Source organism: Python bivittatus, unplaced genomic scaffold (assembly GCF_059951505.1).
Source record: "Python bivittatus isolate LINGU-HERP-01145 unplaced genomic scaffold, Pbiv_v1 ctg000220_np1212, whole genome shotgun sequence".
Taxonomy (NCBI): domain Eukaryota; kingdom Metazoa; phylum Chordata; class Lepidosauria; order Squamata; family Pythonidae; genus Python; species Python bivittatus.
The window spans coordinates 3,127,278-3,150,603 of record NW_028277048.1 but is presented as its reverse complement, the minus strand read 5'-3'; the positions used below and the strand labels follow the sequence as shown (position 1 = coordinate 3,150,603).

At 41.6% G+C, this 23,326-nt stretch overlaps 2 protein-coding genes across 2 annotated transcripts; both read right to left on the bottom strand.

Annotated features, from left to right (window-relative positions):
- Positions 1–168: 168 nt before the first annotated feature.
- Positions 169–15,421, bottom strand: LOC112541152 (uncharacterized). The gene is made up of 11 exons (XM_025169367.2): positions 15,303–15,421; positions 13,906–14,040; positions 13,374–13,491; positions 12,434–12,484; positions 10,845–10,922; positions 9,297–9,353; positions 6,165–6,224; positions 4,753–4,817; positions 4,074–4,155; positions 3,534–3,592; positions 169–2,845 (listed from the first exon to the last, which is right to left on the bottom strand). Exons 1-11 carry the CDS (start codon positions 15,350–15,352, stop codon positions 2,653–2,655), a joined length of 948 nt encoding a protein of 315 aa, XP_025025135.1. The 5' UTR covers positions 15,353–15,421; the 3' UTR covers positions 169–2,652.
- Positions 15,422–17,048: 1,627 nt separating this feature from the next.
- KLF1 (KLF transcription factor 1) lies at positions 17,049–22,704 on the bottom strand. Its single transcript, XM_088137654.1, has 4 exons — positions 22,665–22,704; positions 22,380–22,487; positions 18,780–19,653; positions 17,049–18,452 (listed from the first exon to the last, which is right to left on the bottom strand). Exons 2-4 carry the CDS (start codon positions 22,464–22,466, stop codon positions 18,277–18,279), a joined length of 1,137 nt encoding a protein of 378 aa, XP_087993780.1. The 5' UTR covers positions 22,467–22,487; positions 22,665–22,704; the 3' UTR covers positions 17,049–18,276.
- Between the last annotated feature and the right edge of the window lie 622 nt (positions 22,705–23,326).

Below are 23,326 nucleotides of genomic sequence, written 5' to 3'. Positions count from 1 at the left end.
CGCCAGGCTAGGTGGAAAATCGCGCCTACCCTCGTGGTTTGTTCGGAAAAGAAGAGCAGGAAAGTTTGCTGTAGTTGTCAAACCTCCTTAGAACTGACTTGCTCGATTCTGTCCTGTGATCACGTGGACACAGCCTTGCGGCTTTGATTCCCCATTGAGCCTACAACGGGAGAAATCTGGAGAACTTCCATCCTAATGCTGACCTTGCTTTAACTTCCTAGATGAGTCAAGATTTATAAGCCCCCTCAGACCCGCATCCTGAGATCTCAGCAGATGTTAGCCCTTCGAGGTAGTCCAGACAAGAAGCACAACAATGAATCCTGGCTCTCTCTTTTACCTGCCAGTTGTCCAGTCTGTGGCTCTTCCTCCTGTCTCCCAAGGTCACCCCACATACCATTCCAGCAGACAGCCCCTCTTCCCTAGGTTTTGGTCCTTCTAGCCTTTAAGGCTTGATGAGCTGGTTACCACATGGCCCCTGACAGGTGTATCAGTTCAGAAAACAAGCATGGTTTCTGCAGTGCTTTCCAAAGCTTCCCTTTATTAGCAGTGGCCGTTGGAGGGGTCTGTTTTTTTCTTCTGGGTAATGAAATAACAGCTTGCACCACTTTCTCTCCAGGGATAATCAGGGCATGTGCATACACTTTGCCTCTGTGTGGTGTGCACATGTATGCCTCTGAGGATCTAATCAGGACAGATGTGTTACTTTTCTGTGGTGAGTGTTGCTTCTGTGGATGTGTTTCTGTTGTCTTTGTCATCCCCTGCTGCTGTTTCCTTCCACTGTTGTTGCAGCGCCCTTTGTATAGAGTTGCTGATACTGAGTAAGTATCTGAGTTTTTTGTTTGATGGTCTTTATGAAGCTTTTTTTTTCCTTATGCCATCTCCAGGACTTCGGGATTTGATCTTTTGGGACTCTCAAGATTTGCCTTAAAAGCCACATTTCAAAGGCTTTCAGCCTGTTCTTAGCCTTCTTGGATATTGCCCATGTTTTGCAGTTATAAAGGAGAGTTGACCAGGCACAGCATTTGGTCCTTCTTAGTTTTATGTCCATTTCCCTGGAGATCAGTATATTCTTTATCTCTTAAATTTTTTTTCTTGGTAATTTCTGTTTGCCTCTTTATTTCACTAGCTCATTTCCCATCTTCCATGATTAAATGCCCAAAATAGACAAAATTCTTGACTTTCTGAAGGGGGCATAATTGACCACTGTTTTTATTTTGGGAGGTTCTTTTTTCTTTGAGATTATGGTCACCTTGGGGTTTATTGGTATTAAAATGTAACAAGGCTTTTCACTCATTTTTATTTTCACTTTTAGAAGCCCAGGCCCTTTTTTTCTGCCAGGAGAACACTATTTGCATATTTTAAGTTAGGGATAGATCCTCATAGAGAAAATCTATCTATGTGGTCACTAGGAGTCAAAAACAACTTGATGGCACATAATCAATCAATTTCAACTTAGTGACAGTCCTAGTACAATGCTTAGTTTATCAAATAACTAACGAGAAAGGAGGGGTGATAGGACACATCCTAGAGCACTCCTTTTAAGATTGAAAGCTCCTCTGAAGGAGATTTTCTTCTTTTTGCAAGAAAAATCTGGTTGTCAGATAGCCCATTAAGCGAAATATCTTGGTTTGCATTGGCAGGAAACAATCAAGAAACATATCAAAATAACTATGTTAAATTATTGCAAGAGATTAAAAAAGACCTTGAAAGTTAGAGGAATCTAAAGTTATCTTGCGAAGAGAGGACTCTTTGGAAAAGACCCTGATGCTGGGAAAGATTGAAGGCAAAAGGAGAAGAGGACAGCAGAGGATGAGATGGTTAGATAGCATCACTGAAGCAGTGAGCATGAAACTGAGCAAACTCAGGGAGGCAGTGAAGGACAGGAAGGCCTGGCGCAATATGATTCATGGGGTCACGAAGAGTCGGACATGACTTAACGACTGAACAACAACAAAGTTATCTTGGTCAGGATCAATTGCAACCATTAAAATGAATGTATTACCCAAGATAAACAATCTATTTCAAATGGCACCAATTAGAATTTCTGAGAGAACCCTACAAGAATGGCAAGAAACTGTCTGTAAATTCATACGGAGTAGGAAAAGACCTAAACAAACAAATTCTACAAGAATCTAAAGAAATGTCAATATCAAGTAATTTAGCTTGAGACTGAAGCATTTATTACATAACAAATACCTCTTCCTTTATCTCCTCATATTAAAATATTTAATTTTGAATGAAAAAGCCAATAATCATAATGCTGATTACATTAATATTCTAAACAATAACTAATATTGATAGAATATCCACTTTTTCTTTCCTCTTCTCCATATTCAATATAATAATACCTTTAACACCATCAAACATCATCTGCCTATCCCAGGTCCTTGGAAAGGACTTGGTAGGTAGATAAAAATGCCAAATCCAGTCTAAATATCTGGCTGACTGTGCAACCAACAATAATAATAAACTTGTGGTTCCAAATTAAGGTCAGATTTTCTTGTCTGGCTGTTGTGAATAAAAAACAACCACATAAAGAAAAATTGCACAGCAAATGTCATGTCTGGTTCCAATTTCAGGTAAACAGAGAGGTTTCCTGTGATTGTTATTCAATTTTATTAAAGGTCATTAATGATAGGTGCCTAAGTGCCTTCACATAACTAAAGGGGGGAACAACCTCTTGGACTGGACGTAGAGCAGGGGAGTTGAGTGCAGCTGCAAGCATGGCTGCCTGGAGAACCAGCCATGGAAGAAAGCCAGAGCCAACAGCAGGATCAGAAGCAGGACCTTGGCCAAGGCCCACAGCAGCCTCCAGGCAGCCTGGAGAGTTGGACGTGGGAAGGATCTGCACAAAAGAGGTACAGAATAACATATAAGCAGTGGCACAAAAACAGGATCAAATATAGTTGATGGTTCCTGGTGAAACAATGAAAAGGTAGATTTTCTTTTTTACAAGTCACTGATTCAATAGGGGAATCATGCAGTGAAGGACCTGTCTCTTTTTTTAACCAGGTGGAATTGAGAAGAGCCATCACTTTCCTCTTCTAAATTATAGCCCAAGGATAGAAAAAATGGTAAACCAGTGGTCTTGTCTTTTTATTTCTTTTTAATCAGTTCAGGAGGGATTTAAAAACGCGGGGGGGGGGAAGAGAATCCACCAATGAGAATAAACAAGAGCCGGAACAACAGGCCACAACCATAGCCAAAGCAGTGGGAGGGGCTGAAATCCAGAATGGGATTTCTTAAACCAACTTTATTTCCATCTGGTTTATTCATGGGAGATAAGCAGCTTAAAGCTACAGTACAGAAAATACCTAATATAGTATTGGGGGCGGGGGGAGGTTTAAATTAAGCAAGCTTTGCACATCATGCCATTCAGTTTTGGGTCTTCAACTGACCTGGTTAAGCATGTGTGAATACAGCCAATGCCCTTTCCTTCTCTTCGCTCCCCCCACCTCCAGCTCTTCTGCTGTGCGTCTGCCTATCCTATAGTATCTGAATATCATCTCGCTGGTAGGCTATTGGTCACTTACATGGATGGGAGGTGCTCTTTGGAATTAGTTCTGTATAGTTCCAGACATGGCAGTTTTTTCTGAGAGAATAGGAAAAGTAAGATGTGAGATACAAGAGTCAAACAGAAAAAAATGTGGCAAAGATGAGGGCCCCTCCAAAGGTACGATGTGCAGCTGTCTTGGGCTGGCTCTGCACCCGTGTGATCAAATGCAACTGCCTGTCTTGTGGACAAGTACTAACTTCCAGCTCTGCTCCAGTGTACTTAAAATGATTGCAAAGCTTGTTTGTAGTGTGCGTGTCAGAGCTTCAGGGTTCCCACTGGTGCAGGCTCTTGCCTTATCCCATTGGCTCTTCCCTCTTGAAATCATGGCACCATGACCCTGCGCCACCATTTTTTAAAAAACAAGCAGAACAGCAGTGTTACAACCCCTCTCACAGTGACTGGCCAGAGGGACAGAAATACCAAAGGATCTCAAGGCAGGGGGCCAATTGGAGAGAGCACTGGCCAACTCATCCAGAGTTTTGTGTTTGGAAGAGGGTGGCACTTAAGGACTTCATACCATCTGGTCACACACTTGTTCCTCCCAAAGAAAGCCCCTTGCTGTGGTCTCCATTTCTCCAGATAGTGCATCTCTCTGGAAACTAAAATAGAACACAGTAGTAAACAGGGGGACTATCTTTTCCGCGCACATAACTGAAGCCTAGCAGAACAGGAGAGAATGCAACTTTGAGCAGAATATCTTGTCACCTGCAACTCTGTCAGTACTTTCTCCCTAATTTTGCATGACCCAGAAGGAAAATGTGACCTTGCCTCCTGAGTCTTTTAAGCTGCAGATTAATCTGAGCTTGATGTGTCTTCAAAAAAACCATCTCTTTCTCTCTTATTCACACACATACACATGATGTTTCTTGCAGATAAATGTCATTCCACTGCCAGATGTAGCAAACTCCAATACTAATTCCAATACAGGACATTTTCAATGAGAACATACGTTAAATCTAAAACACTTATGGGGATGTCTGTCTGTTTTTATTTATGTATTTCTAGCCTATGTTCCCAAGGCCCATTCATTCAGATACTCTCAAACGCATATTATTGCTATTCCTGCTTTACAGATGAGGAGCTGAGTCCAAGAAATTGTGACTGTACCGTTTTTGGCCAAGATTTGGCCTAAGTCTCTGTCAGCAAACTAGCTGATCACCATAACCAACTAAGAGAATTGATTAGGTCATCCTTACAGCGCTATTTCCTGTTGAGCTTCCACCACATTGTCTTCCAAGAAGGTGATGCTTCGGTGCAGCTCCTTCATTGATTCAGAAAGAAAACAACATTGCTTTAGGCTTTCATTTTTTTAATCTTTAATTTTCCATTATCCTTACCCTAGTTCAACTAAGCTTCAAACTCTCCTGGAAGCCACAAACTTGAGACGCCAGTGGGTGGGAAGAGAGATTAATTTGAAGATGCCTAATCCTTAATAGTTTACATTGGGTGGCATTATATGCCATCTAATTCTAACTGAAGACCATCTAAGACTGAAGTCAAAAATAGAAGAGGATTTTTCTAAGAATTTGGCAGACACACTTTTCATCATAATTATTGAACTTGTATCTACAGTTTCAGTTTTAGATTGATGTGGCAGGTAATTAGCAGTCTAGGCCTGAAGAGCAAAACTACATGTTGCATATTCATGTTTTTTATAGTTATGCTGAACCTGGTTATTTTGAAGGTAAAGCAACCATGAAATCTCAATCTGAGGAAAGCTCCTTATGGAGATCACCTTTATTTGCCCTAAAGATGTTTTTTGCAGAAAGTTTGTTGAAAGATATAAATTGCCTTAGGGAAAAAAGTAAGTGATTTGGGATAGGAAAGTAAGGGGAGTCCTAATGGCAGTACCTTTTTTTTTTGCAAACTTTGTCCAACTTAATTCTCTTCGTGCAATCCCTTGGCTCATTCATGGATTTTTACAAGGAGCCCAGACGATGATGCTTTCCATTTGTAACTTTCCCATATTTTCCAGTTACTTCCATTTCTTCCCATTCCCACAAATAATTAAAAAGGGAAAGGTGGAATAGCTGCAGAATGCCTTCTGTCAAATTAAAAAAAAAACATCTCTAACTGGATTTAGTCCCATGCATCATGCCAGATAGTCTGAATCTACTGACTGCATAATTTTAGCAGTCCACCAGCCGTAGATGAGTAGTCACTGCATTTGGGTCAGATATATATCATTTTTCTTAGTTCGTCTCAAGGAAAATGTGTTCCCTTTGTTTGCAGTACAAGCTGCGGTATACCATGTAATTAACCTAATTCCTAATTTCCCCAAGCAATGTTTCAATATTTTAAACACTGGTTCTGTTTTAAAAGAGAGGGAAAGGAAAGGAAGAACATTGATTTACTTAATTAAACAGAAGTTTTCTTGTTGCTTTAAAAAAGGCAAACAGCCTTCTGAACTACTGTTTGAATAGCCAGTTGTACCAATCCATCTAAATGAACTGCAAGAGTAGATCTGCAGTGGAGATGCCTCGTTTGTTTCAGTGCAGATTCCCATTTCACTCTGTGATTCCCTTTGATCCTGCATAGATTCTGTCCGCTTGGTATATGTGACATCTCTGTTTCAAGCCACAGAGTTTGGGCCTAAGGTGAGTCATACCTGGCTCTTCAGAGACAGCTCTTGGATTACTGCGCTCAGTTTCTCAATGTGCTGCTGTTTCTGAAATGCCAAAAACCAGAAAACTTTTACTCTAGTTCCATGCAGAAAACAAAAGAGATGTCAACCTCACACACTTGGAGGGTCTGAACTTGGAGGTGCTTCCATGCTAAAAACTCATAGCATTACTATATAATTTCTCTTCTAGAAGCTACAGGGAGAATTGCAATTGCTTTGCACACAGGCTTGTTGTACTGTACTTCTTTAACGTTGATATATTTTTTAAAAATACTAAAATACTTATCTAGCCACTAACCAGCTTGCTAAAATGGAAGTGACTGAAAAGTGTAGGTTTTGAAATCATATGAACATATTTATGTTTTATAATTCTTTCATTTAAGTGGGCGATAGGGCAATAGAGAATAAGTCCACTCCCTCTTGTCTGACAACCCTTCAGATACTTGAAGATTGACAATGATATTTCAATGACACAATCACTCTGTCTCATTCACAGAACTGGGCGAAACTGTAGGAAGACCTGTATAGTGAGATGGGCGGCATATATAAACCAGATAGATAGATAGATAGATAGATAGATAGATAGATAGATAGATAGATAGATAGATAGATAGATAGATAGATAATTTTCATCTTTTCCACCAATTCTTCCACCTTGTTTCTCACCAAATAAAACTATTTTAAAAATCCCCTAAGATTTTTGACTGAGGAACTGTCAGCTCTCCATCCAGAAGGACCTAGTTGACTTGTCAAGGACAGCACATTCTACATCAAACACACCCCTCCATAAAAGAGCAGCACTAGGGACATTCCTCTCTATCTAGGCTACATTCTTCTGTCCTAAAACATCAGATTTCTCCATTAAGAGAAAAGACAAAAGTAAGAGGATGACAATGGTACAGGACCTTCCATGAAAGGGAAGCGAAGAGCTGTGGCAATTCCATAATAAGTCCTAATCTGCAAGCAATTCACACACAGGACTTTTCAGCAAGCCAGCTAGTGAAAAATGTGGCTTACATTTGAAGTGCACCCTGTTGCAGAAGCAGCTGAAGGTGGCAGATTGCAGGATAAGACTAAAAAGTTAACTGAAACTCTGGCTGCCTTCTGAGAGTCGATCAAGGTGGTAAATTGTAAAAAGACACCCTACCTACCCACCCACCCCCCAAAAAAGAACTAAGCTTTTATTGCAGCCCTACCTTTTCATACTTCTTCCTTCCTACTCCAATGTATCCTATTCTCCCATCTTCCTCATGGCCAAGTTCATGTGTATTCAACCTATCCTTGAATCAACAGCAAACATTGTCGGCATGACTGTGGTGCCCCAGCAGCCAAGCCCTAGTCAGCCTCGGTGACAAGGCTGGCAACTGGTGTTGGCCCTACAGTTTTCATATGGGACAATTTAAGGGCAGTGACTGGGGAATTCTGGCTGTGTTTTTCCTCCCATCCAGCATCACCTGCCAGCAGGTGCCCTTAACATGTAGTTTGGTGTGGTGGGCTTGGCCTTGGACAACTGTGGGTAGGTGCCTGGGACAAGGTTTTAGCCAGAGTGATAAGTTGCCAGTGCACATGTTTTCTGTATTGGGCTATTTCTGGACACCAGTCAAATGCACTTCTGGAAGAGCACTAAACCCATGTCCAAAAAGCAGCCCAGCTGAAAGATCAGTGGAGGGGCACAGATTGAAGCATGATAGAGTCCTCCTAGGAGCTCTCTCCCACTTTAACCTGCACTCCTCCGCTGTATCTATGACTTGCCAGTCGAGCACAGGGTGAAGCAGGAAGGAACCATTAAGGAATGCAGCAAGGGAATATCAGTGTTTGCAGCAAGTGGCTGGAAGCTGTAGATTCAGCCCATGCTCCTAGGCTACTCCTCTGACCTGTTGTTCTGGCCAAACGGGGAGACAGGTAGAACTCTTCCATCCCAGCTCTGGCAGCAAGTAACCATGGCAGGCAGCATCTAGAACAGTGTTAAGGGCACGCTGGCTAGGGAATTCTGGGAGTTGAAGCCCACAAAGCTTGAGGTGTGTATCAAGGTTGAGAAGCGCTGATCTAGAAGTACAGTATGCCATGGAGTATCCAGAATGGCACTTCCCCTTCCCCAAAGGAGAGAAAGAAGGAAAAGGTAGAAAGAATGGCTACACAAAATACCTTAATGGCACAAGCAATGGAAAACTAGTAGTGCGCTTATTTGAGTCAGAAGCAGTAACAACTAGCAGACAGTCTCAGCTCTCTTTCCCAGTTTAAATGAACTGGAATGCCAGTCCTTTTTTTACATAGACAGGTCTAGTGCTCTTTCAAAAGGTCGCTAAACCCATGCTTGAAAACAGGGATACTGTAGTGCTTTTCCAGAAGAACACTAAATTTGTCTATCTTGCCTGCATATCGCCTATCTAGTGCTTTCCAAAATGCTGATCAGGCATGATGTGGACAGATGCCTCTTTGTCCAGTCTTTTCTGGGTTTGAAGGAGAGTGCCTAGTGAATAGCGAACAGAGGAAAGATGCATATTGTTTCTTTCATAATTCTAGAACTCAGAATTATCCAGTGAGCCTGAATGTTGAAGATGGATAGGAACTCAGAAGATGTAGTGATAGTTACAAACTTGGACTGGTTTGAATGAACTTGAGACAACTTCACAGGGGCTGGGGCTGGTCCTGGCAACTAGTTATGATGGCTGCATAGTGCACCCATATGGGATGCAGTAAGCCACCCAGTGCCTGTATGGGGAAAAGCAGTGGAACAGGCTATTTTAGTAATATTTGTGGACTTCCCCAAAGCATCTGGCTGAGCTTTGTGAGAAATTAAGATTATGCATTATCAGGGTCTTTGTCTCTAATTCTTATATTCAGTTTTTCCATCACACTTTTATTATGAATAAATGGACTTTTCAGATCTCTCCAGTTAAACTGTAACTGCAAGGATCCAGGAACTAGGAGCTAAAGCACTATTGAACAATAACCCTCCCAGCTGAATTACATAGGTTGTGAACTTTGGCAAAGGTGACTGTTATACAATGGAGACCCAACAGAAAATCAGTCCCTGCCTTGACTCACATTTTTCAGCCAAAGACCCAAGGGTGCTTTAGTTTGCCATCAGAAACAAAAGACCTTAATTGAGTTTACCTGCCTGATCCTGTCATTCTTTGTCTTCCACTTGGCTTCCCATTCAGACAAGTGCCTCTGTGTTGGTGAAAAACAAAAAACAAAAACAGACTATAGTTGCAGGAACTTCCAGCCTTCAGATGCAAAGATCTGAGCTGCCCCCTAATCCTGAGCTTCCTAGATTATTTTTATCCCAAAGCTGGGGCACAGTTGTGGAATTTTAGTTTCAATAGTTCTCTTTTGCCTTCCACAAGTGAGTAAGCTGATGACAAGCTATATTCTAGGAACAGCAAGAATGCATTCAAATTTTTCACAAATGAAAACTTGGACAGATTTTTTTCCCTAGTAGCTCTAATTGCCCTACTAAATACTGCAGCGTGCAAAGCAAATGTGCTCCCTTTCAACAACACACGTTAGGCCATAATGTATTCTGCCTCAGTGCTTCACCTACTTCACAAAGCACCAAGGTGGGGCATCTCCTCCTTGAATGGCAGATCAGCAGAAATGCACAGGGACTACATTCTTGGAGGGCAGCAAAGCAGGGCAGCTTCTCCAGTGCTCAGAAGCAAGGGCTATTCCACTTTGCAGTTTTGCTTCAAAGCTTCACCAAAACTTCACATACTCCTAGTATGCACATATTCTATTATTATACATTGGGGAACAGTTTTCTTAGCTTGCTCCAGTTGCTGTATTCTGTAAAACTCTACCCTACATAGACTGAAAACTAAAACAAATGAGTTATTCTGTGGAAGATGTCATAGAAACTTAAAGGGCAGAAGGCAACCTACTATGGGCACAACATCCCTGCTCAGAGGACTCTTCCATGCTCAAGAAAGTTCATTCTTTTCTCCCCTCCCATGAGGAAACATACAGAGATCTGTCATATCTCCATTCAGCTTTTCCCACTTTCTGGAAAAGAACAGAGGAGGAATGAGCAGACCTCCCATTTCCCAAGCTGTTCACTACCCAGCAGCTACAGCATCTACTTGTAGGGAATGGGACAGGAACAGAGCACTGTTAATTTAATAACCTACCGTATATGAAAATCCTCTTGCCATAAGTCTTACCAACTCATAATGATCTGGCAGCTGTAATATGTGGCATGATAAATGAATAGAGAAGCGTATAACTCCTCCTGCCTGCCAAACCTATGGTGGCTTTGGATCCTGACATGAAAAAGATTATGTGCTTGACAATGTGTTAATGTGCATTACAAAGTGGATCTTCTCTTCTGAAAGAGAAGTTCTGAGACATGACATGAGGATGAAATCAGAACAACTGTATCTCTGATTAAATGTGATGTGAAAAATGACCTTTTTATTGGTTGCAAATTTTTTATCTAAAAACTGAGATCAGGAAACAAAATAAGAATTATGATTTACCAGGGACAGCTACCCAAAAAATCAGAACTGCATTTATATATATAAAATAAATAAGTACACAAGATAAATCAATATTTACAATACCTATTACTCTACTGCCAAATTCTGGGATCATTTCTACATTAATTGTATTGGTTTCCTATCTAATAGGCCCTTATAACAAATAGATAAGATATCTAAAAGCTACCTTCAGTTCACTGCCTTCTGATCTCAGCTCCTTTAGAGTGTCTTTGTTGGACTTCTCCTCCAACTGTTGCTTGAAGACCTGCATGTAATGATTACAAAAAGAATCCAAAGCTTTCACAGCTGGGAAGAAGCCATTGTCATTATCTGGGCTCCCAGAGGCAATGGCTGGTTACTATTGTAGGAAGCAGGATACTGGCTAAAGTAATTCTTATTTGAACTTGCATACATTTCCACATCAGCCTGCTCTCTCCAAAGAGAGATGGGGCAAATGCAGATTCCCCCTTGTCTTTTGCATCTGCTGAGGCTTCCACCTTTTGAAGAATTAGCAAATGAACTATCTGGTATCAAAGAGAGTTTCTGTTGTGTTCACATGCCTGTACCCCACCCCCCATTTGTTTTAGAAAAGGTCCCTATGAAGCAGAGATGGCCAGCCTGTCTCCAAGTGGTGAACTTAACACAGTTTGGGAGAATGAGAGCTGCCATACTTCTGAAATGTCAGTAGATAAAGATTCTGGATCCTACATAAGATAGGAAATTTAACCATATCTTTATAAATCTACCCATTATAGCTGATCATTTAGTCAGACTATACTTCTGCATTAACTTCTGATAGTACAAATTTTCAAATTCATTTGAAGTATCCTTGAAGCCAGAATGGATTTATAGTGCCATACAATTCCTATATGTGCAATTGCCATGAATTATATAATCACATTCTTGACCTGTGAAGAACTATGAAATAATGCTACTAGATCGACATGTGGTTTCCAAAGATCTTTGACCATCTAAGTACAGTTCCAATGCATATTTAACACTGAGTTGGTGTTCTTTTATTCACATAATGAGACTTGCTCCATGCTGGAAATTGCCATCCCAAGTAAACATTGCCCCAAACTCATGAGGATTTGCATGGCTGACTTGTTGACCTCACCACTCTTACCAGGCTATAGCTGGTGTTTTGCATTGTGAAATAGCGTTTTCTAAGGTTCTACCCTTCCCTGATCCCACAAAAAGGGAGCAGCCATCCCTCCATTTATTTTTCCTGGCTTCCCACGCCTATCCCTGCTTTTCACACCATTTCTACATATACTATCACAGCTAGGTGGCAGCAACTAGCTAAATTTAGTGGATCTTCAAATGCCAGCAAGGGAGAAATCTAGTTAGTAATTGGATGGGAGACTAACAGGAAATCCCAGAGTTGGGAAATTGGGGGGGGGGGAATGTTTTTGAAGAAGGTAATAACAAACTACTTCCATGAGGTTGCTAAGAAAACTACATGGCTTCATCCCATGGAGTCATAGGAGTCAAGTGGCAGCTGCATTGCCCAATGTGCATTTCAGGTTGCAAGTTAAGTGCGGCATATTCAAATGTTGGCTAATCAAAATTGGCGTGCCTATAATGCCAATCGATTTTATCTGATACTCCAGTGTTATTTTGCAAGTTTATGTTTTATGATTTATTGTACCTGCAGCATGAACTGGTAACCTCAAGCCAAAGTTTAATCACTTTATTCTGTAGCCACTTGAAGTCTAGAATCAGGGCAGAAACTTGACTGATCCTGTTCAACTCTGCCATATCTCAAGGACTCACCTTTTTTTCCAGGTCTTTAACTGTCTCAGCCATTCTCTGATTTTCCTTTTCCTGCAATTTAGCAAAGAAATGGAACAATCTAAGCCCTGCTACCCAGATAATGTTTTGTTGCTGAGTAAGTTTTTGGTGTTGTACCTTCTTTCTTATCAGCACCATTAACACTTAGAAATTATATAGCCCTTTAGAATATCCAACCTGCTTCATGCAATTTGTGTACAGTAAAATCAGTATTGTTATTCCTATCCTGAAGATGTGGGGACTGCAGCTGAGTTTGCCATTAATGAGTTCAAGCAAGACTTACTACCATTTTCCTGATATGAATCTCCTTAGTCTGCAACTCTTAAAAAGAGTTCAGCTTTTAAAAGAATCAAATCTCTGTTGCATTTGTCACAGCAGGCATATCACAGGCAGGTTTTGGCCCATAAAAAAGGAGTGTAGAAACTATTGTCCAAAACATTTAGGGAGCACCAAGTTGCCTATCTCTAAAGATGCTGTTTTTATCTCTTCAAAATATTACATATTAGTTAAAATAATGAGAAGCCACCTACTGGCATGGATACTTCTCTAGATCATGATCATCAATTTACTCCAGTGCATTAAAAAAAACAACAACCTTGCTTTAGAATACACAAATGTGAAGGAGTAGGTATATCATTGGTACCAGGCATGAAGACTAAAAGAGAATATTGAAATAGCAATTACAAAAATTACAAAAAACCCTGACTGGTTCCTGTCAGTCTACCAAACCAGTCTAACACCATCTTCTTTCTCTCAGAGCACAAATTGGCCAAGGTTCCTAGAAGACCATGTCACATAACCAATCCTCTTATCTCAAGCCTGAGGAGGGGAAAACACAGCAGGATAAAGAAGGAAGGATGGGCGGCTGAGGACCATGAGTAGAGAATGCAGAGCTCTTAAATTCATCCCCAGAGGGTCTCACCTGCTTGTGGATGTGCAGCTGGCGTTGACGGCTTCGGTTCTGACACTCCTGCAGAATGTCTTGGGTTTCCTCCAGCTCCTCTTGTAATGCTCGAGTTTTTTTCTCCAGAGGTTTAAGACTGCAGAGGACAAAAGGGAACAGTATCCCCACCACCTCTTATGCCAAGGATCTAATCCCAGAAGCACCTTGCTCAGAAGCATCCTGGCCTTCTTGCCTCAAATTCTGTCCCTTCCACTTATACTTGCCAACAGACTGAGCTGAAGCATTCTCCTTGCCTACTTCCTATCAGCTAACCCTTGCAAACCCTTGCAGTATTTTATTTTTTTAAATTAAACCACCATGAAGAAAAATGTCTACAAAAAATGGCTAAAAATCTAGCCATCAGCAAAGGGTTCCTGTTTGTTGAATAATAGAAAACAGCAGACTGAATCATGCATAAATAATTTTCATGGGTGCCCATTTTCTCTCCAGCCTTTTGAGGGATCAGCACCTGCAGGAAAGACTTGGGAGATTCCCCATGACAGCCTCTCACCTCTTGGTCTGTAGCAAGGAGCAGAGTTGGGCATGATGCCCTAATAGTGCCTCATATTGCTTCTGACAGATTTCACCATGGGCAAGTTCTTCATGGATCCATTCCTGCAGCCAAGCGTTCTCATCTTCAAAGTTCCTAAGTTTTCAGGGGAGAAACGTGATGAGGAGCGAACGCGTGGCATTCTGGTAAATCCAAGAGGTTGCAGAAGTGATATTCCTGGTCCTTTCCTGTCTCTAGACCAGTGTTTCTCAACCTTGGCAACTTCAAGATGTCTGGACTCAACTCCCAGAATTCCCCAGCCAGCATGCTGACTGGGGAATTCTGGGAGTTGAAGTTCACACATCTTGAAGTTGCTATGGTTGGGGAACACTGATCTAAATCATTGAGCCATAGATGCAGGCATGATATTGGGGTGGTGATGGAGCAGATAAATGGTTTTAGCACTATTTCCTCCTTAGGCTGAGGTATATCTCCACTAACTTGCTTCCCAAGTGGCTTGTTCAGGCTGTACTTCCTAAAAGCTGAACTTGTTTCTTCCTTTCATATATTAAGATGCTTCTGCTCATACTCATTTAAAATTATCACCAATCTTTTCTGTTGGCTAAAAATTCTAGGTTCTGTCTTTATCTATGCGAGAATTTGTATGTCTATAAGTTGTTAAATGCATCCTGTCTGCTCATTCAGGGAAACAGCTGATTATAATTAAAACTGTTTGTCCATGCTTACTCAGATTGAAGCCAGCATCTTTTGTCCATGTGTATTTAGCATTTTCTTTACATAAACAGCAGAATTCAAGGGGGGGTGGGGCAGAACTAAATTAAAATTGTGCCATATAGAAGGGAATAATGTGAATCAAGCCTCCCTCCCCATGCATCTGATATGATTTGTAGTGGGAGAAAAGCTTCTTTGGTTAAACAGGGACTGTGTGGGAACAAAGAGATTTTGTTTTATTACATTTATATTCTGCCTTTTTTCCAGGAGTTCTGGGCAGTATATATGGGGCTTCTCTCATTTTGTCTTCAGTAAAGTAACATGCGTTGAAAGGTAGTTATTGGCTCAGTTGGTCAGCCAACTCCATGGTCGAGTAGGAACCTGAACCTGGGTCTCTATGATCCCGGTCTAAAATGTTAACCATTAAACATAACTGGGTCTAAGCCCTTCTACCTCCATGACAAGCCCCAACTGGTTCCGTTATTGGCGGTGGTATTGTTATTCCTCTACACACACAAGACCTGTGTAAATATTGTTGTATCTCATTTGACCCTCACTGTTCCTTATTCACTTTGCTGAAGGTGCCTGTTTTCTTTAACATACTTCCCATGGCCTGACCAGGTCCCATGCTCACAATTAGCTCTTTCTCACAAACAGGCTGCAAATGGAAAGTTGTTAGAACATACCCAGGACCTCTTTGACTGAGTTTGCTGCTTTGACCCAGCGCCACATCCATGTTCCTCAATTTCTTAGTTGGGAATTTCTTTTTTAGGGAAAATCAATACATTTGCAAGCATGGACTGGAGACCTGAAAAAGAAAAGATTAAGCTATTCAAGCTACTAAACCATTGCATCAGAGGACACCTAAGAACTGGTGTGTATGTGATCCAATGCATACATAAAAACATGTTAGGAAAATCATGAATGCAGTTTGTAAGAATTGGCCAGATATATGTCATATTGTCATATGGCCAACAGGGGGAAAAAACTGAGGCCTTTACCTGATTTCTGCCACTCAGGGAGAGATTCATCAGGACATCAGTTAATGACCACTAAGCCATCCAATCCAATTGACCTTCTAAGATTCATCACCTAGGCGAGTTACAATTACATAATAGGTTGCTTGGCAACCAACCATTGCCATTCTATCCTCCAATGTATCTCATGCTTAGGGGCAGTTTCCCCAGGTGCCCCTAATCCCAGCACCAACCTGTCCCTGCAAATACCTTTTTCACTGGCTCCCAGGGACATTGCCTCCATCTCATGTCCAGCAGTCCATGAGTGAGACAGCCTTGAGTCATTTTCATAGCCCCAGTGCAGAACTTTCCCCTTTTAGCCCAGCACTCTCCAAGGCAGGCTTGAAGTACACAAAATCTGTTAAGCTTTCTCACCTCTTACCTTGGAGGGAAATTTGGGAACTGCAGAGATAAGCAGTTTCATACTGAAGAGAACCCCAGTGACACACCAAAGGACTCCTGGAATTTCTGCCCCCCCCCTTCAAAACCCTGGCCTCATATGCATTTACACCATCAGATCACTCCTTAGGAGGGAAGAAACAGATTGGCAGTGCCCCTCATAGTACTCTGGATTCCCCCCATAGCAAAACCAAATCCAGTGAGGAAAGGGGTGGCAGGGTGCTCACTAAAATGCCCATTCTCTTTTCTCAATGGCCAGGGGTAGCCTTCCCATCCTCATCCTCCCAGCCCAAGTGCCCAGCAGCAAGGCTATTAATGCAATGACTCACAACTGCTCCAGAGGATAAGAGCAACAAAACCAGTGGGTGTTTGGAGGTGTCCAAAAATAGCCTTTCAGCAGTTATTCTATTGTTGGGGAAATCAATGGCTCTGAAGCACTGGCTCAGCTGCTGCTTCTTCGAAGTCATAGTAAAACCTGCCCCCCTTTAAATCAACAAAAAGCTGCAGCTTTTCTTTGACATGAAGAATAAGACTTTGTTGCTGTAGAGCTGTGACAGCAACAGAACAGGCAGGTTTAAAGATGATTATCGGTCATCTTGTAGCCACATCTAATCATTCAGGTAAAAGGCTGAGGCCTTTCTCATAGCAATTTCCCAAATCTAATACAGGCGAATATGTGTAGCTCAGGGTTGAACTGAGGAGTCCTTGGGGTTCTCTGCGCTTGGTTCTTTTCTTGCAAACGTTTCATTACCCGGCTGGGTAACATCTTCAGTGCTAAAATGGGATGGGGTTTGCTCTCTATTTATATACTGTGGCATCTGTGGATGCCACAGTATGTAAAGAGAGAGCAAACCCCATCCCATTTTAGCACTGAAGATGTTTCCTAGCCGGGTAATGAAACGTTTGCAAGAAAAGAACCAAGCTCAGAGAACCCCAAGGACTCCAGAGTTTCCCAAATGCCTCTTGCTTCACATTGTATCAGTTGGACAAGAACAACAACTATACAATGGCTGTGTTCATGTAACAGGCGGCAATGGTTTATTATGCATGGTTTATTGAATAAACCACAAGTGGCTGGGTTTGTATAATACACTAAGCCATAAACCATGGACATAACACTGACTGGGTTTGTATAACATTATGCCAGAAATAAGCAACTCATATTTTGACTTAGCATTATAAACCCACAATTAAAGTAACAGAAGCAAATGCTCATTTGATATTGGGTGGTTGCCTTTTAATAGCTGTAAGGAGAAGGCCTTTCAGCAGATGTAACTTGCATGAGATTCTTCTTCAGCACAACTGTTAAAAATGGAGAGCTGTGTCCTCTTTTGCATGATGGTTGCTCAGTTTAATAATGGGAACTGGATACAAAAGCAGTTGAGTAATGAGAAATAATTTCATACATACAGATGTGCCTATTATTCACTTATGAAACTATGGCAGATACAATAAAGGAACTCCATTGAACCCTTTTTTTTTTTTTTTTTTTTTTAGGATAGCAAGCCCAGGAGAGAGGACTATTCCATCAACTCCTTCAACATTTGATCCTAATAGAAGATAAAGCTCCATTTACAGGATCTGCCCAAGAGGCTTTAGAACATTCACAAAATACATAAGGGAGCACTTCAGAGCATTCATTTTAATACTGGAAGCTATGGCCCTAGCCCTTATTCTGATTTCATTTATTCATAAAATACATCCAAGAATGCACTAGACCAATTGCTGTGGTTCCACTGCTGCCTTAGATCCCCTCCCTGCATCTCTGGCATTAAACCAAAGCAGATCACATCTATAGGAATGTTTTAGAATATGGAAAACAGTGATCTCTTTTTACTGCAAGGACAATAAAATATAAAAGGTTCTCCCGTGTGTTAGAAGTCAATAGTTTCGTGGCCTTGGAAATAACTTGAGCACTGTTTGGTAGGAAGGGAAGAAAAAGACACATAAGCAAAGTACCCAATTTAGGTTTCAAAAGGTGGGTATCATATAAGTGACTTTTTGGTGGTGGTGGGGAGAACAACACAGCTGAGATTCCAAAAGCCTTCAGTCTGGGAGTCCAACCTGGTAATGAGTCTCCATTACATTCTCTTGGCTGATACCACCAGGGACAAGGGCAGCTGTGCCTTCTTTGTGGAAAATGGAAACATGCAGAGATACCCCCTCACCCCACAATCACTGTCCCACGATCCGAGGTTCCCTTGTGGGTTAGAGCATCCACTGCAGTCCAAAATTTTCATATCCGTCACACATGTCTCTTCAAATGCAGAGAGAGGTGGTCTGAGCGGGAGAAAGCACGCTGGCAGAGGTGACACTTGAATGGGCGCTGTCCTGTGTGTTTACGATAATGGCGAGTCAGCTCATCTGAGCGGGCAAATTTCCAACCACATCCTTCCCAAGTGCAGTGATATGGTTTCTCTCCTGTAAAACAAAGTATCACTATGTCCTTCTGATACCACTGGATCCAAGGGGTCATTATTTTAAGTTCCATAGTTAACATTCATGCAGAGAATGGTGAGGAAATAAGCAACCTTAAATTATAGGATTTCCCACTCCCCACCCCCCCACCCAGCTCAGGGTATGGGGGCCACCACAGTGCAACATCCAAAACTTAGATGTTCAGCAGACATAGCAAAAGGGAGACTTGACATCTGATGGACACCATTTTTAAGGCCCCAGTGCAGAGAATAAAATGCCTTGAGACCCACACAGCTGCACACAGCCTCCCCTCACATCAGTCTTTTTTACCTGTATGAGTGCGAAGATGAGCCTTGAGGTGGGAGCTCTTGGTATACGTCTTCCCACAGTTGGGATGATTGCAGATGTGACTAGCAGGCCGCTTGCGGGGCCACTGTTTGTGTCCCTTCTTTGGCCTGGCTGTGACTTCTCTGGTAGGTGAAGGTGGTTTCCGGAAACCAAGGAGCGGCAGAGAATGGAAAGCAGAATCTGTCTGGTACATTTGAACTCGAGCTTGGTATGGGCCATGGGAGAAAGGGTGGTAACCATTCAGCAGACCACAGTGTGGCAGCTGGGAAGCCACTGCAGCTGGTGGAAGCTGATTGTAAGAAGCATGTTTGCTGAGCAAGGGAGGACTTGGGTGAACATAGGCTTCACAGGTTAAATGATAATACTGCCCATGAGATCTTTGTCTGGGCTCCCCAGGCTGCTGCCCTGCTGCAGCAAGAGCCACACAATCTCCCTGGGCAAAGAAGTGTGGCAACTGATTGTTGGAAAATACTAGACCCTTATTGGGGTCTATTATGTCCTGGGAATAACTGGGTAGGACTGGGGCACAGTTCACAGAGTTCTCTCCTGGCAGGAATTTGACTTCCAAGTTTGAGGGCCCAGGAACCTCCGGAACCTTGAGGCTTGCTGGGAGTTTCTCTCTGACTTCCTCCTGAACGGTCACTGTCTGACAGACAGCAGACACTGAGTTCTGTTCCTCTTGGTCAACTTGAGAAAGTCCAGCATTTTGCCCTGAGGTAGAAAAATTTCTTAGGAGAAAGTCAAGGTCCCAATAGGCTTCCTCATGCTCCTGCTTGACTTGCTGGACCCCCTCAGGTTGGTTCGACTCTAAAAACTCCAGAGATGGAGTTTCAGGGCAGTCTTCTGTCTTCCACCACTAGAAAGCAAGTAAATAGCTCATGAAATAAATTCATCAGGTTGTAGGTGTGAACTACAGTTAGAAGCTAGAAAAAGACACCAGGCTCTTGTAGACTTGTTGCAGTAAATGTCTTCTTTCACTAAAGACAGAAGGAGGTTACAAAAGCTGTGATGGATGAGCTTCAGAAGTTAGGGTAGGCACGGGCTGGAGCCTGCCATTAAGGTAAAGATAAGGAGCCCGCTATCGCAAGGCTGCACAAGTTTCTGCCCTGCAATTGGGAGAGGCAGGATACAAGTTATCTCACAGGCCCTCAGAAACAGGCAACAGAAGCATTCACTAAAGAGGCTTTTTGAGGCTGGCTCCTGGACAGCATCCTATGATTATTCTATCCTAGACTCTCAAGGTCTACAGATTAGAATAGCAGAAAAGAAACTTGAGCTACATTTCCAAAACAACCTTCTTCTAAAACACACACTTTCTTCTAAAAAAACCCTTCTTACCCTGCTGCTTGGTCCTCATATTCTAGCACTGATAATATCTTTTGAAGAAACAACTATGTATCATCCCAAGGTGAGCCTCTGTACTGTATTTAATTCATCCTTACAATAAAATTTTTATAATCTGTATTATAGCAGGGCAATCAATGCAAAAACAGCAGCTTTTTCCATTTGTTCTTCACAACTGGATCTGCTATGTAGATATGGCATCTTAACTGCTCGTATTCAGACTCCGAGCTGCAACTACAAAATGCCCAACCTTTTAACTTTAACAGGGTCCCTGACCACCATTTTCTGCAATTATAAGATGCTACCAAGGAGAAATTAGGAACCCTAGGCACTGTGCTATAAATGCAGATAATAAAATACTAGGGAAACTAAATATTAAAAACTAATTGACAAGTCTATAAAGCTATTTGGCGAATAAAAACTCACAAATAAAATAAAACTTAGTCATATTTAAATGCCAAATATTAAGCTGCTGAACAAGTATGTATGTGCACACTTATAACTATTAGGACCAACAATTGGTAAAATACAAAGAGGACTAAAAAATAAAATATAAAGGACATTTACATAGGAAGAAAACAATTAGTAGGGCCCCAAAAGTTAAAGTAGCACTTTCCTGTGTGAAGCAATGCCAGCCAAAAGAAATTGTGCAACTCCTCTAGGGATGCTAGGGTTCCTCTCCAGTAAGAAGCAAATGTAGAACTAAGGATACATTCATAAGTAGAATTATAAGGGCAGGGTGCAAGATGCTATAGAAAGAAATCTAAGAAAAATCCTAGCTAGAGTTTCAGGTTCCTCCAGGTCAGAGAGGCAAATTCCCTCTCAAAAAGGGATGTCCAGCCTAGTTTTTAAATGCCTTATTTCCCTCTCTGCCGGAAGATGAATTCTGCACACACACACAACATTCTACTGGACCTAAAATAGATTTATCACTCTATGAACCCACTACATTTTAAAAATTATTTCTTTATTAATAGCAAGGTTACTGTACAAGAGCATAACCAAATGTATGCAGTTTATAATATAATACTTCAATTAAGGTATAGCAACTATAACTCATTGGCTCCTGCTTGGAATCTGGCCATTTTAGCTACACAGCAGCTACATTTTTTTTCCTCTGACTTCTGCTTTCCTGGTGCAACAAGATTCCTTCTCACTCCCTACTAGAACCTTAATCCCCCCACAATTAAAAGTCGACAGGTGATAATTGCTTACAGTTTAGGCAAACATAATAAATGATGTCTCCCCTCCCCCTATATAATTTGTTCTAGTCATAAAATGTGAAGAAACTGACTTTAAAAATAAGCTATGATGTCTAATCAATATAAGACTACATAGACCACTGAAGCTGTGCATGAACTACAAGCTAGAATGATAGATGAACTCAGCTCCTGCAGTTACTGGTTTAGTCAGTGTGAGGTTTAAACCCATAACACTGTATTTGATTAAAAACGTGGTTTAGTGAACCATGAATTGTGTCCTGCAAGCAGTAAATACGGAGAATGGGAGAAGGGCCACTTTGCTCTTTCACTTTGGTTGCAGAATTATATCAACAGTCCCGATAACCCCCAGCCTCCAAAAGATCTCAGGGAAGTTCTTTCTTAGAAGAATTATATCCACCGATTCTACCCACTGAATAGATTTTAGCTCTGATTAGTTTTGTGGGCTCTTATTTACCAGGCATGCACGCATACATCTCTTAATTTAAGGAGGGAAAAACCTCTTAAAATTGCATGCCATTCTCTCTCCCAGGCAAGCCTATCATCATGAAATATTTTCTAAACACGCAAACGTTCTACACATTTTTTGCATTTAAGTTTGAACAAGCACAAGCACGCCAAAATTACCAACCGCTATTTATTTGTCTATTTAATTAGTATGATAGCCTGCCTTTCCTCGACAAACGAGCGACAAACGATGCCCTGAAGACTCTGTTCTGCTATTCACTCCGTATCGGGGTAAGACCAAGAATACCTCCTAGTTTCTTTCCACCATCTGGCATGGGGAACTCCTAAAATTCAAGGGCTTAGAAAGCAATACCTTGCCGCGCCTATTCGGAAAGGAACCTTGATAACGGTAAGAAAGCGCCTGGGGCCAGCTCGGAACCCATGCTTATTAACTCCTTGTCTCCCTTCGGAAGTTTTTAATTCTCACCATTCTGCACAGCCAAGTAACGACCCAGAAGCCACCGCCAGCCAGCCAGCCAGGCATGCAGCCAGCGCCCGCCCCACTCCTCACCTGGAAAACTTCGGATTGTATCTCCTGGAAGTGGTTGAAGCCCCTCAGGATACCAGCCGAGGGCAACACAGTCTCCACAAAAGCCATGGCCTATAAAGAGCAATATCCCTAAAAGACAAGAAAGAAAATTAATAACAAGGTAGCATCATACCTCTTGAAGCTTTGCTTGCTCCTACTTCTCGGTTCTTCTTATTTATATCCACAGACTTCGCTTTTACTCTCTCACCCAAACATCACCCCTCCCTTCCCCTGTTTAAGAGCAAACTTTTCTGCTTTAGGTCTTGCCATTAATATTTTTCTCCTTTTAATTCTTTCCTTCATTTGCCAGTTTGAAGGAGAGAGAAGAATAAATGGAGCCAACTAAACCAATCAGAAGAAGGGGGTGTGGCCAGTGAAGGAACAAGTTGGAACCCTATTAGGCTTAATCGTGGTCGGCTTGTTTGCCCCCCATTTATTAGTTACTTTCTTTAGCTAAGGGGGATAGGGATGAATTCACAATCCAGTCCATAATCGTGTTTAGTCAGAAGGAAATAGCATTATTACTAATGAAGTATTAAACTTATTAGGCCAACTGTTACCTACTGAAGGGAGTAAAGTGGATCAAATAGTTCTAATCTGGAGTATTGTTGAAGTCAAAACATAGATCCAACTATAATTATATTAAATGTCATGTTATAAAGTGTAAGAACTAAATGAAGGGATCTAATTTTTTTTCCCAGCGTTATTGGTAAAATACATTTTTCATAAACTAGAATCCATTTATGGGGGGTGAGAGGTTGTTAGGTTTTAAATTTTACTTTTCAGATACCAATCAGGGACTAACCTGCAGTTGTATATATCTACTCAGAAGTAAACTGTACTAAATTTAGTGGGATTATATTCCAATAAATGGTTATATGATTGCATCTGAAAGCCCTTTAAGAGTCTGTGGAATGTATAATGCAATT